The 13,522-nt window shown below is 39.4% G+C and overlaps 1 protein-coding gene across 20 annotated transcripts in view; it reads right to left on the reverse strand.

Annotated features, from left to right (window-relative positions):
• Window positions 1–669: 669 nt before the first annotated feature.
• The window catches only part of MLLT10 (MLLT10 histone lysine methyltransferase DOT1L cofactor), a 133,612-nt gene continuing 120,759 nt past the window's right edge, over window positions 670–13,522 (reverse strand). For 11 of the 20 annotated variants that reach the window (XM_085565581.1, XM_031503815.3, XM_085565593.1 and 8 more), the window contains 7 exons: window positions 13,252–13,406; window positions 11,273–11,461; window positions 10,758–10,846; window positions 10,274–10,632; window positions 5,312–5,414; window positions 4,352–4,564; window positions 670–2,311 (listed from right to left, as the gene is read on the reverse strand). In XM_085565581.1, the coding sequence (XP_085421707.1) occupies window positions 2,243–2,311; window positions 4,352–4,564; window positions 5,312–5,414; window positions 10,274–10,632; window positions 10,758–10,846; window positions 11,273–11,461; window positions 13,252–13,406 (1,177 nt within the window). In that variant the 3' untranslated portion in view covers window positions 670–2,242. Of the gene's footprint in view, window positions 2,312–3,999; window positions 4,565–5,311; window positions 5,415–10,273; window positions 10,633–10,757; window positions 10,847–11,272; window positions 11,462–13,251; window positions 13,407–13,522 lie in introns of all 20 variants that reach the window. The other 9 variants (XM_085565559.1, XM_085565485.1, XM_021530377.4 and 6 more) reach the window with 3 other exon arrangements.

The raw sequence follows: 13,522 nt of genomic DNA on the forward strand, positions 1-13,522 counted from the left end.
AGCTGCCCTGAGCCTCAGGCTGCCCCTGACTAGAGAAGGGCTAAAAACTGAGGAAGCCAAAACGTATCTTTTGTCTGTCACCCCCTGACAAGCACAACCCCTCACATTTTATCTTCAACTGACTGTACAGGAAGGGTCACATTCTCTTTGCTTCCTGGGAAATAAAAAACCAGGAGTTTAGCTATTTACCAACCTTCCCATAGTGAACAAAATTCATGGAAAAAAGCACTATGCTGGTTTTATAGAAAGTACAGTTCAAAGGTTACAGCAACAACCTGAGCCTCCTCCCTTCACCCAAGCACAGTGCAGATAAGGAACCCTCCCCTCCCCACTGAGCTCTCACCAAGTTACACCAGAACAAACCAGAGCTGTGGGCCAACAGCCACTGCTCCTGTGATTCCAGTCATTCCTCTTTGAAGGGTGTGAAAGCAAAATCCAACATCAGACCCAGGGCTGCAACAGGCATTTCTGTCCAGTTAGCAGAAATACCCCTGGACAGTTTTTTAGCTACATCACTGACACTTGAAAGCAAAAATTTATATGAAAAACAGTTTTGGAAATTTGTTGTAATAAAATTTAGTGGCCATGTGCAAATCAAACCCTTCCTCTCATGTGATGTTAACAGAAATATTCCTTTTTTCCACAAGACTCACATTCACACAAGTCATATACAATGATAGACATTATTAAAGTTTATTAACAAAAGCTTTGTACATATCTTTTAATACACTTGGAATTTTACATCTAGTCAAAATAACAGCACGTTTCCATCTTACCTTTTGTACAAATTGTTACAGAATATCCACCAGTGGGGTGAGTAAGTAAAATAAACCACTGGTTTACTTTTGTAAAGTATCTACAAAAGTGATTTGTGACATTTTTTAAAAATTCCCCAGAACATATAAAAATAAATTATTTTTTACTTTTTCAATTAAATCTACTAATTAGAAATATTACAAATCAAAATATCAATGTTTTCTTATGAATTCTTCACAATACAAAACAGATTCACAAAACCTTATTTACAGAAATGAGGTAAGAACTGTGCAATGTTTAACTAAGAAACATATTGCAGAATTAACATGTTCTTCCAAATAAGTACACAGTGGAGGTCTAATTACAGCTGGGTCTTTTCTGCTAATAATTCCCACCTCACTCTTGATTAGTGGTCATTACCCCCATTTAAACTGTCCTTCTCCACCCTGCATAGACTCACCACGAGATCAGCAACTGCCGGAAGTGTTGTAACACAAGTTCACCCGTTTCACCCACTGGGAAATTTTAGTGGGAAATGGTAACTCACTTTTTTGGTAATTTATTAGTGAAAAGTGACCCAGGTAACAATCTGCCTGAGCTCTCTACAGTGGTATAAACACCTCTAGGAAAGGCAGAACAAGGCTGCTGGTGCAAGACAGAGTATTCCCGCTGCTAACAAGGACACATCTAGTGCATGATCAGCTGTTTGCAGCCACGTCAACAAAATGGAGGTAGCAACAGGCACTTGGTTTAGGCCAAACACTACACAAACTTCTTCCAGTGTGGCCTTCTCATCTGGTAAGAAAACTTTGTCTCTGGAACCAAACTGGTTCCTTTAAAAACCTCAAAACTCTAAAACCTACACCAAAATTAACAAACTTTGGATTCCATACCATAATTCTTATTCAAGAAAAACTCCAACTGTACAACAACAGGAATTTAAAGGAATAAAAAGTTCAGAAGTCAATTCCCTTATGAGTCAGGTTCCAAAACAGGTGTGTAAAAAAAGAAACTATGAACAGCAAGTCCCAGCTGCCATTACAAGCTCAGTCTAAATGGATCTGTTCTAACTGCAGCAGCAGTTCAGATGGGCTGGGGTTGGGCTGTTAAAACTACTGCTCTGAAACCAAAGCAATGCATCACTGCAAACAGTTTATAGCCTTTAAATATGTGAGATTAGGACTGAAGAGTAATGTGTATGTTCTTCCATGGTTGAATTTGTACTTAGTACCATCATATTGACAAAATAATTATGATTTACAGAATTTTATCTACTTCACAGTCTGAGACATTAAAAAGTATATAAATTTTAGTGCAACAAGAAAGCAATTGAAAGCCTACCAAAAATATCCTTATGACAATTATTAACCTCTTGCTGTGCAGTAAGAGTTCCTTGTTGCTCTTTTTCAATCTGCAGAAAGGGAACCCGGGGTTTGCAGCCACATGAAGTGCTAGAACAGCAGGACGTGCAGGACTCAAGTGTCATTCAAATGTCAACTCTTCTCTGACGCAACTGGTCCAGTTTTATCATTGAGCCTCTGTGTAAGAGAAAATACTTCTAAAAATCAGATTATAACATACAGAGCTAAGTAAAATTCAATTCATAAAGATGACTAGAGCCATCTAAACAGTAACTTCTGCATTGTAAAAAAATAACCATGTACTGTAAAATTAAAAGTGGGAAAGGAAAGAATTAATTAAAGGAGCAGCCCTGTACTGAAGCAACTAATGCTAAGGTCGTGACAGGCAGCATTAGAAAACACCAACTCTCCTACTTTCCAACAAGAGTGGCTGTTCCTGGCTGTGGGTCTCTCTGAAACTACAGAGTGGTCAAGAGAATCACCAGGTGACCTCTGCTACATTTTCCCACTGGAGAGGGCTGAAAGCTACACTTCTCCACCAGAACAAATACAATTTCCAATCTGTCCCATCACAATTCTTTCTTTCATATATTACTACAAAGACATTTCCTGCAAGAAATGAACAGGACTGAGCAAAAATCTCATTTCATTCACTGAGCATTCAGAAATGTCTGAAAACCTGTTTCAACTGCAAATGAGATTAAAACAGTTGAACACAGGCAAATAGAGAATTTGTTAAAAACACTTCAACAATCTTTGCAAATTGTCTCAATTCTAGCCTTAAAAAATATAAAATCAATTTCAAAAGAAATTTTTGGTAAGGGTTTTTGTTTAAAAGATGTTCTGAGATTTCTTGGAATTACTTATAGCTAATGGTTAACATAAAAACTGTAATGGCATATTTGTAAAAATACACTGCACTGCACAGACCTAATAATGGCCATTTAAAAACAAAATGAGATCACAGAGTATTTTGCATGGATGTACATGAAATACAGGGTCTCAATTCCATCCACTACTAATTTCTGGAAAATGAGGGGAGATCAGTTTTAAACATATGAGAACAAACTGAACATTTCTGAATGAAGGCAAGGGCAGGAGGCAAGCCCTGTGCCAGCATGTTTGCTGTGACAGTCAGTGACTGCTCAACCCGCAATGGCACAACTGCCCAAACCCCAAAGCTGAACAAAAATAAGTGCTCACAATTTTGAATGGAAGGGAGCTATTTCCACAAAAAATCATCTTGAAAACTCATCATTTATGTGGTTTGTGTCTTGAAGTGTGTACTACCTGGAAGTAGCCCGAGCTACAAGGAAGTCCAGCAAAAGTCCTCCACCACAGTGCTCCCAAAGTAGCTGGAGGATCTGGGAGCAGACAGGGGACTCATATTTAGCCCGAACTCTCCCCACCTGCTCTTGCAGACAAGCTGCTCTTTCTTCTTTACCACTACCACTTGCTGTCTTCTCCAAGGAATGCTGAAACTTTGTCTTCCTGCTCTATTCATCCTTTATTTTTCCAAGTTTCATATGCTCCTTCCTTTATCCTATTAACTGTAGGACCCTAAAAGAATAAAGCCTGTTCTCTGATTTCTTGAAGAAAGAATTCTTGTCTTGGGGATGGAGATTATGGGCAAATACTGAAGATAATTGAACATCTTTGCCAGAAAAATGTGTCTTGTTTCTTTTCTATCCAGGAAAGGTTTTATTACTCTATGAAGCAGAAAAGCCTCTCAGCCTCATTTTCCCAGGCCAGCACCAAGATGCACATAGCACATTCTCCTAAGACAGATTCCACCTTCCCAGCAATGGGCTCCTCACCTCTCAAGTCATCAGCTAAACCCCACAGCTCCAGAGGGCCTGAGGCCTGGCCAAGGCAAACTCACCAATAAGGTGGTAAAAGGAATAGTCCACAAAACAGCAGACACAATACCGGGGAAGAAGTAGAGTAAGGAGGACTGGGGCTGCAGTTGTAATTACAAGAGGAAGGCATGGGTCACTGGATTGGTGTCCTGATCCAGGGAAGCACGGATGTGCAGCAGACATGCTGGTGTGACTACAAGTTGACAGAGTTTTGAGTCTCATTTAAGTGCAGTCCAAGGCTCAAGAAAAATAAAATATAGAAAGACAAAAAATCCACCATCTTTGATTTGTGAATACAGGCACATAACCTGTTTCTTATCTTTTAGTTACCTCCTGGAGGTACTGCATGGAAAGTGAGCTGAGAAGTATACTTACTGTCACCTTCTGAGCTGCATTATCTCCATGAATTGTAAGGAATGGGTTGGTACCAGCTACATTAAGTGGTGAGGCCTGTGTGCCTGAAAGTAAGTTGTTTATGGGTATCTGTGCTCCTCCAGTAATCTGCAACTGCTGTACTTCAGACTGATGGTGTTGGTGATGGTGATGTTGTTGCTGTACTAATTGATACAAAAGGGCCTGACGCTGTTCCTTGAGTAATATGGGGAGAGGGAGGAGGAAGAAAAAAAAAATCAATAATTAGTTCCTGAAAAACAGCTCCTCCCTGGGTTCCTGCTTATCCAGATCTTCAGTCAGTGCAACCCTTAAACTAATCACAGCTAGTTTAGGTTACACTAATGAAGTTCCATGAGACTGTGGGAATGAAAGTTCCTGTCAGACTTCCTGAAATCAATAGCTAAACAGAAGTTCAGCTAAGCCTGCTGGCTTCATCAGGCCTCTGCCAGAACAAACATACCTGAGAAGACTGTACTAAAACTATACAATTAACAATAAAAATAGTTAAATCAGTTACCTAATGCCCTATATGAATGCTGCAAGTAGAGCAAAGACAGCTCATGAGATGATATCCAAAAGTCTTTTGCTAGTGTTCCAGTGGAATCAAAGACAGGTCACAATACTGTTTGAATCCAAATATGTTCCCAAGCTCTGCTGCCCACAGCTGGTGCTGAGAGAGACAAACCTCTATGTCCACACAGGACAAAATGGAACTCAAGGCACCAGGGAATTATTGTTCTAGCCAAACACACAGCTCAGTAATACCATAACATTTTACATGACTATCATCCAAAAAGGTTGAAGCAACTGAAAGACTAAAATATTATCAAAGTCTTTAATATCAAGTAGAATGCATTTACTACTATTTCTATCAAGCTGAGGAGTTTATCTATGCCCTAGAATACAACAGAGGAATAAATCATAATTAACTGAAAAACTTACTGATGTGAGTTGCTGGGTACTTAGGAATTGCTGAAATTGCTGGTGCCGTTGATGGAGTAACAGTTGTCTTTGTTGGTCAGAAAGCAATCCTAGTCCCGAGGCACTGTAGGGTTTGACAGGGTAATACTGTGGTTTATATGGAAGTATGAGAACTTCTTACTTCAGCTTTCCATTGAAGAAAAGATGTATGCAAACAGACACACCCTATTTAGCATTTGATTTCATACTGCGAATATTGTCCAACTGTCCACTTGCAATTTTTGACACCATCCCCAAGTCTCATTTATGCTGAGCAACAGCAACAACTTGCCTGTAATATGTCTACTCCATGAATGTTATTTGAAACTCAGATAATAATTACCAATTCTAAAGTACTTTTCAAATAGTTTCTACAGAAAGGCCAGATTTTATATTACAAGTCAGCTCTTAATAAACTTTAACACCTAGTTACCAAGCATTTACTTTACCTTGGTTTCCTTTTAATTCCCATCTTTAGTGTCATTCAAAGCACTCTTATTGCCCCTTGTCTGTAATTCAGCAAACACCTTCAGCCTTGCAAGGGACCAAGGGATGCTGCCATGGAATGAAGCTGCCTCTGCTTTTGCCAACTACTTCACTCCTAGTCTCTGTTGACATACCTACATCAAAGTGTCTGCAAATATTTAGGAAACTGGGCAGGGAACAGATCCAGCTGACAACTAGGCTGTAAATAAAGGGTTTCTTCAGATATACCAGTCTACTGCAAGACCAACAGCATGAACAAGGGTGTGTTGGGAATAGAAGACCAGGAAGACAGCTGGATTTCCTCTTTCAGTACAGTCTTAGCTTTTACTAGTTTTAAACACCTATTAAAATATTAAGTTGTTGTTTCATGATAGGTTTATCCTGCTGTTGAAAAATTAAGTATTTCCCTTTCAGCTGTACAACTTCTGTCCCCTCCCCTCTTGCACAATGGGCTGGAACCTGTGGGAATTGAGCTGAAATTTTAACCAATACAGAAAACACAGACAGATTCTTTATTAATGTCGATGAGGCTGCTGTGTGATGCAGAACCTCTAGTAAGAAGATGTTCACAGGATGACAGGATTGCTTCTTGGGATTGGTAGTAAGGAATTATTCAGCTATATCAGTCACAAATCTACATCATTAGCCTACAATCATGTAGCTCCTCTGCACATATTTATCTTGCATTTTTAAAGCAGCCACCAAACTGTAGCCCAACTCTGCTGTAATTTGACTTTGTATGAACTAGCCAATATGAAAGTACTCAAAGCATCACCATTCTTTCCTACTGGAATAAGGCAAGCCATGTATAAACTTTGTCTCATACTTTGTTGCAAGATCTCAGCACTACCTGACACACCTCTGCTCTAACAATTTCCTATGGGGAAAGGGAAACCTGTGTCAATTGGAAGCTTATGGGATTGGATGGAATCCACCCAAAGCTATGAGGGAGCTGATGGAAGTGCACACAGAGACATGTTCAACCATTTTCTAGCAGCCCTTGCAGACTGGCATCTCAAGATCCCAGCTGACTACAAGATAGCAAATGTGATGCCTGTCTAGAAGAAGGACTGGAAGGAGGATCTCGGCATCAGGCCTTGTCAGTCTGGCTTGGTGCCAAGGAAGGTCATGGAGCAGATCCTCTGAGTGCCATCCCACGGCACGTACAGGACAAGCAGGGGATCAGGCCCAGCCAGCACAGGTTTATGAAAGGCAGGTCCTGCTTGACTGACCCAATCTCCTGTGACCTGTTTGGCAGGTGAGGGAAAGGCTGAGAATGCTTCTACCTGGATTTAGGTAAAGCCTTTCACACTTCTTTCCTACAGTATTCTCACTAATATTATTATTATTTCCTTCTTTTCTTTTTACCTCACTTTTTCTGTATTCTTCTATACTGGAATGAATCTTCTCTGTTTTTGTTCATTCTTTTATCCCATTCTTTCTTTTTCCCAGATCATGTTTTACCTTTGCACTTCTTTTTTCTGCTGTTGTTCTCCCTTCTCTTTAATCGCTCTGCCTGCCTCTCTTGCTCTGCATTGGCACTTGAAAGAAAATACCCTCAGTCAGCAGCTGAGATCTCAGTGTCTAGAAACAAAACTGAACTGCAGAGGACAAAATGCTGTGGCTCCCAAGCTTCCCAAAGAGACAGTTCACTGGATTTCACCACAGAGCTTTCTTTAAACCAGATCAGCCCAGAATGTAAATTTAATCCTTTCCAGCTTCTCATTAAAAGATACATGATCAGTCTGAAACTCTCCATCTTACACTCTTCTCTGGCTACGAGAACATAAAGAAACAATCTTATCTCTTTCCTCGAATCACTTAATCTCCCACTTGCTGGCAATCTGTACTAAGCTGTCTTTTTTCCCAGAAAAGGATCAAATATTTTTCTCTGCCAAATGAATGGGGGCTCTTTTACCTACAACTTAAAACTCTCTCCAACAGTGTGCAAATCAGTGTTTTCTCACCTTGTGTGCCACAGAGAGTTCATGTAAGGACAACATGCATACAGATTTGTTGTGTATTGGTGAACACTTTCCCTATTTTTCACATTAAACTGTTGGAACAGATTCCGAAGCTTGGGATGTTACTGAAACAAGGAACTTCAGGAACATCTGGCAAGTCTTTTACAGGACAATACCCTGAAGTTAGAAAGCAGGGCTGAATTCTCATGTAGCTTTCCAACATGTTGCCAAAGGTGGTTTAAACCACCTCCAACCTTGAGGGCAGCACACAATCTAACCGGGGTCAGAGAGCTCACATCACCACAGCACCAAACCTTTGAGTCTGCCTGTGCTTGGTACCATACAACCTTCCCACCAGGGCAATGCAAAGAGCAGGGGTACCCTGGGAAATCTAACCTTAAATAAATAGTCAACCAAGTGTCACTGAAGCAGCACCAAACTCCAGCCTGGCAGGTGTCCCATGGTGTTCCAGAACCAAAAATTTCAACCAGCGGAAAGTATTTTTTTTGTCTATTTTTTTTTCCTTCCTTCAAAATCATCCCACAGCCTCTTTGCAACTTAGTTCCCATAACAAAACATTTTTTCATATATTTCACTAAAGCATTTGTAATGGCCCAATGAGGAATGCACATGTCATTACCAGAATCATATTAGCACTAACATTACTGAACTTTTAAACAACCAGAAATACTGAAAAGTCACAGAAAATGAGGTTAATTGTGAAACACCTCAGAAGGAAGAGGGCCTGGGAAATACTGTGGGTAAGCTCAAATAAAGCAGAGAATTGTGTGGAAAATGCACTTTTAAATTTAATATACACATTAATTTTAAATTAGTTTGAGGAAGCAGTGCAGAAAGAGATCATGCCATAATAGAAACAGACAACTGGAAGTGCTGACAGACTTGCACAGCATAAGCTTGTTGTAGCAGAAAATAGGGAGTATTCCGGACTCTGTTAAAGGTTAGAATGAAAGCTTAAAAACAGGATGTTTTCATTTTGCATGAATTTGAACATTCTACTACTGGGCTACACAATGAAGAGTTTCAGCACTTAAAATGGATATTAAAAAAGAAACAAAAGAACTTTTGCAATACAAAGAGAAACAAATCATCTTTGTATAAACAAAATCATTTGAGAAAACAGTGGCATGACTGATATTTAGCATAACTGATATATTCTGGCAGTACCTGAAAGTGGAAGCAGCACGCAACTGGTTAATATGATTGATCTTGTCTAGTATTTCTCACTCTTTCTCACACTTTTGGGGAGAGAATGCAAAATTTTTGTGGTTTTCACAAACCTCTGATCCTCAAGAAAGACAAAAACTTTTCAGGAACAGAATGTGTCTTGTTTATCCTATGAAACTTCATGTTCACAAAGGATACAAACTATGAAAAATACAGGCTCCTCAGGAAAAATGTAAGGACACATGCAAACAACAGGATACACCTGAAAGTATCAGATTTTATGAGCCTACTGAAGCAATACCACACAATGATACAGTACACAAATATTCAGGAGCTGCCAAACCAACAGGAAGCAACGAAACTAGACAAAGAAGCTAGGAAATTAGGGATCCCTTGCATCATTTACAATCTCGTATGTCTTTTTTTTTTTGATGGATAATCCACCATAATCTCCAAAAATAAACTCTACTTAAAGACAAGTAATCCACTCCCTATTTACAGGCACTTCTTTCTCCATAGAACTACAGTTCCCCTTCCTAAGGGAAGGACAGGACAAGGGGTGTGGGGAAGGTAAGCAGGGAGAAAGAGCTGGCCCAGTCTCTGCTCTATCCCAAAATACTTCCAGACCAAGAAGTCCATTCCTCCTCCCAGAAAGCAGCTGTCTCCTTTTGTTACCCATTTGCTTTGCAGCTCAAGCAGCAGCAGTTTATGCTACTGAGGGTACCTGGCTTTGGTGAAAGGCTGTTAGGAATACTCACAAATTAATCTTTTTATAAGAACATTGCTTCAAAAGCTAATTTTGTTGGGTTTGGAGTCAGTGCAGGCAACTGAAAACCAAGCAACTGCATTACAACTCTGGTTAGTTATGCCTATTACATTTTGAATTACATGACCATATTACCCTTCTCTCCCTCCCCTCTTCGTACTGCAACAAATGGTAGTTTTTCCAGTGCTCCTTTAATCCTGAAAGAAAAACTGGCAGGACAAAGAATATTGTTTTCTGAACGAAAAGAAGGAGCTCAGGCACATTTACATAATTACATTTGTTTGGGAATGTGACTTGATTAAAAAACGGGAATTCACTAGGATTTCCAAAAGTTCTAGAGTAAACATCTTTTCTTTAACTTGACTATTTGAGCTTACATTAAATGCCTCCTCACTTTCAATCACAGGCCAGGAGCAGAAGTGACTTTGACAATTATAGCTGAAGGAATAAACAATATATCTGGAGTAAGACAAAAATACCCAGCTAACCCAGAGAACAGCAGGCACTATGAAGAAAAACATAAAACCAACGAATTCTTACCTGTTATTTAGCGTGGTTGGCAGAGGATGTGTTGCACTGGGTGGCACGGTTGCATGAGTGAGAGAAGGGTTCTGTGATATTGTTGCTGGGGTCTGAATTACCCCATTTAAAGCCCCTACAATTCCATTGATTGCCAGCTGGCTGGCTGGCAGTGCTCCAATTATTCCACCCACAGCCGGCACTGCAGGAATGGTGGAGGTTACAGTCTGCATACCACTAGCCAGTGCCCCCACTGTCACACCATTGACCTGCTGAACTCCGGGGACTCCCGAGCCTTGCTGGGCCGGACTCTGCCCAGCAGGTGGTGGAGTGGAAAGCGCTGATGAACTGCTGGTGCTTTGTCCGCTGGAGGTTATCTCCTGGTGTCAAAACAAACAACAAAGCCCACTCAGCTGCATAAAATTTCACCTAGCAGCACAATGCAAGGACTGGGATGAGTTAACTTGTAACAAGTTTAGGTTTAGAAGAATGACGTAAAAATTACCTGATTTAATACAGGAAGAGAATTGTCCGGTAAAAAACTGTTTCCCAGATGAGGGCTTTTACTGCTGTTCAAGGAATCAGTGCTAGGTGCTAAAGTAATTATTTCAAAAAACACACAGTGGTTAAACTTCTGGAACATGTAAAAAGATTCAGAATAATTATTTCAAAATTATGACAAAGCTAAACATAGAAAATGTAAAGTCAACTTTAAAATCATTGCTGAATAGCAGAAGTTGCTGAACAGTAGAATATTAACTAAGTAATTGGTGAATCAATAGATTCAAACAGATGTGCTCCAAACTAAAGTAAAAGAGAAACTGCACTGAAACAAGTAGTAATAGTTCAGAAAAATAAACTAATAGATGTTTAAACATTTAACACGTCAGCAAATACTTGGTCTGTATTCATCCTACATTTATATTCATCTCCCATCAATGGCATGCGTGGATGAAATAGATATTTCATATAAATACATGTTCAAATTACTTTGACACTTTAATAATCCCCTCTACTTACGTGCTTGTACTGGAAAGGCATGTACTTGATGAGAAGGGCTGGGGTTCGAAGTTATTGTTGGAAAGGGCACCGAAAGCTGTGCATTGAGAAGCTGCAGTCGCTCCTTCTTTGCGGTCAGATTCTTTATCTGTTCTTCCAACCGCCTATTTTCAACTTGAAGCTGGTGCAATGATTTAAGCATTCCTAAAACTAAGACAAAAATGCGCACATTACATTCCACAGCCACAAGTAACACCTTCGTTCAGCTTTAAATCCTGCATTACATTAAGACTAGCATGTATGTGAAAATATAAAATTATTTCAAATGTCTGAATTTTAGTGGAAATATTTGAGATTAATTATGAGTAGCTTAAATTGCAGAAAAACGTTTACAATGTGTTGTGGTAGTAATTTTGGAATACCTCTACATCCTAGCTTAAATACTGACAGAGCAGCATCCATAGGGCCAGCACACGTTTTAAGCAAACAGCAGTATGTGAAAACTTAGCCCCAGATCAGAATATGAATCTAGAAGTATTTTAGTAGCACAGGTTAACTGCATAGTTCACCTGCAGTATTAGGAATTGCAAACCTTATAAAACAGACAAGATTGACAAGAATATGCTCATATTAAACTAACTGCACAGGCAACCAACAATGTTTATAGAGAAACCACCTAGTTCATGAAAAGGGAGTTTTTCTGATTTAATGACTTGTCCGGTGAATCATAAATTAATAGGAACAATGAAAACCCCAGAAGTCCTCGGAGGGGAAGCTGTCCCGGCGCACCTTGGCGGGAGCAGCGAGTGGCGATCTCGGCATCCCCCAGCAGGGAGCACTCTGTGAGCACCGCACTTACCCCCCGCGTTTCCCGAACGAGGGCATCACCTTCCCCACTGACCTAGCACGGTTTTCTCAAACTCCCATTCAGTTTCAGAACTTGGATTTCCCAACCAGTACCAGAGTGTGACTGTAAAGCCACAAGGATAGCCTTTTTTTTTTTTTTTTTAAATTCTAAATTGTATTTGTTTAACATGACCTCTGGAGCTACTACAGACATAAGTCTACTGGTATAGGCACATCTGGTCATTTCCCAAGGATTTAGCTTTTATCCCTCCTCTTCAAGAACATACAAAGGAACCCTCAGTGAGCTCAAATGAGATGCAATAAGACTTAGCTAAACCTGTCCTCCAGCTATCATGTTTAAAGGATTATCCCTGCATGAATTTCCTCACAATTAGCATTTTTGTCAGGATACCATTCATAAAAATACTAACTAGATACCTCTTTACACTACCAAAGACAAGAATAATGTGTTCAATAAAATATAACACAAACCATAACCTGGAATAAAATATTTTTTTAACATATTCAGTGATTGTCTTTGATACTGATACATTGCTGAATATGGAGATCCACGTGATCTACTGATCACTTATGCTTTTAACATATTCATTCTTGGACTATTCCACTCTATTAAACATAACTTGAGAAAATAATAATTTGCTTGCTTTAGGAACTCCCAAGAAAGGCAGAACATAATAAAGACATGAAAACCCAGTAGGACATCTGCCTAACATTGGTAAATATTTTCTTTTCAAACAGCACTAGAAAATTTAAAAATAAAAAATAGAACAATAAAAAATTATAATGCAAATTTATATCACACAGTATAAAGAAAAATGGGGAACTGTACTACAATATTTACAGTAGTGGATCTAAGAGTTCAGAATTCTTTCCCAAACTCTGCAACTGGACCTGCAAGTTGCTTCCTCTTGCATGACACAATTTCCCCATCTATAAAAATACAGATAATTATAGAGAAGTCTTTTGCAATCTACTGATGTCATGCACTGAGAAATATGCTACAACTGTACACCACAGCTATATTTCAATTCACAGCAGAAAATAAATTTTATTAAAATTTTTGGACAAGCACAGAATAGCAGTTCTGAGTAACAAATGGCAAAAGTCATAATAAACAGATTGTGAATACTTACTGTCACTGGGGGTGCCTTGCTCTAATAAAAACTGTTGTCCTTCACTCCACTGCCTCTCGAGAAGCTGTTCTATGCTGGCTGCTACTGGGGGCAAATTTTCCCCACAACCGTTCCCTGATTGATCATAGCGAATCTGCAAGCTGCTCGCAGGGGATCTGTTGAAAATATTGCAATTTATTTTTTAAAGAAAAGGATGAAAGGAAATGTATTAGAAAAAGACTGTTGAAGTTTCTTATATCAGCTCTTAGCACCTACATATCTTATGCTTCCA

Source organism: Lonchura striata, chromosome 2 (genome assembly GCF_050655825.1).
Source record: "Lonchura striata isolate lonStrDom1 chromosome 2, ASM5065582v1, whole genome shotgun sequence".
Lineage (NCBI taxonomy): Eukaryota > Metazoa > Chordata > Aves > Passeriformes > Estrildidae > Lonchura > Lonchura striata.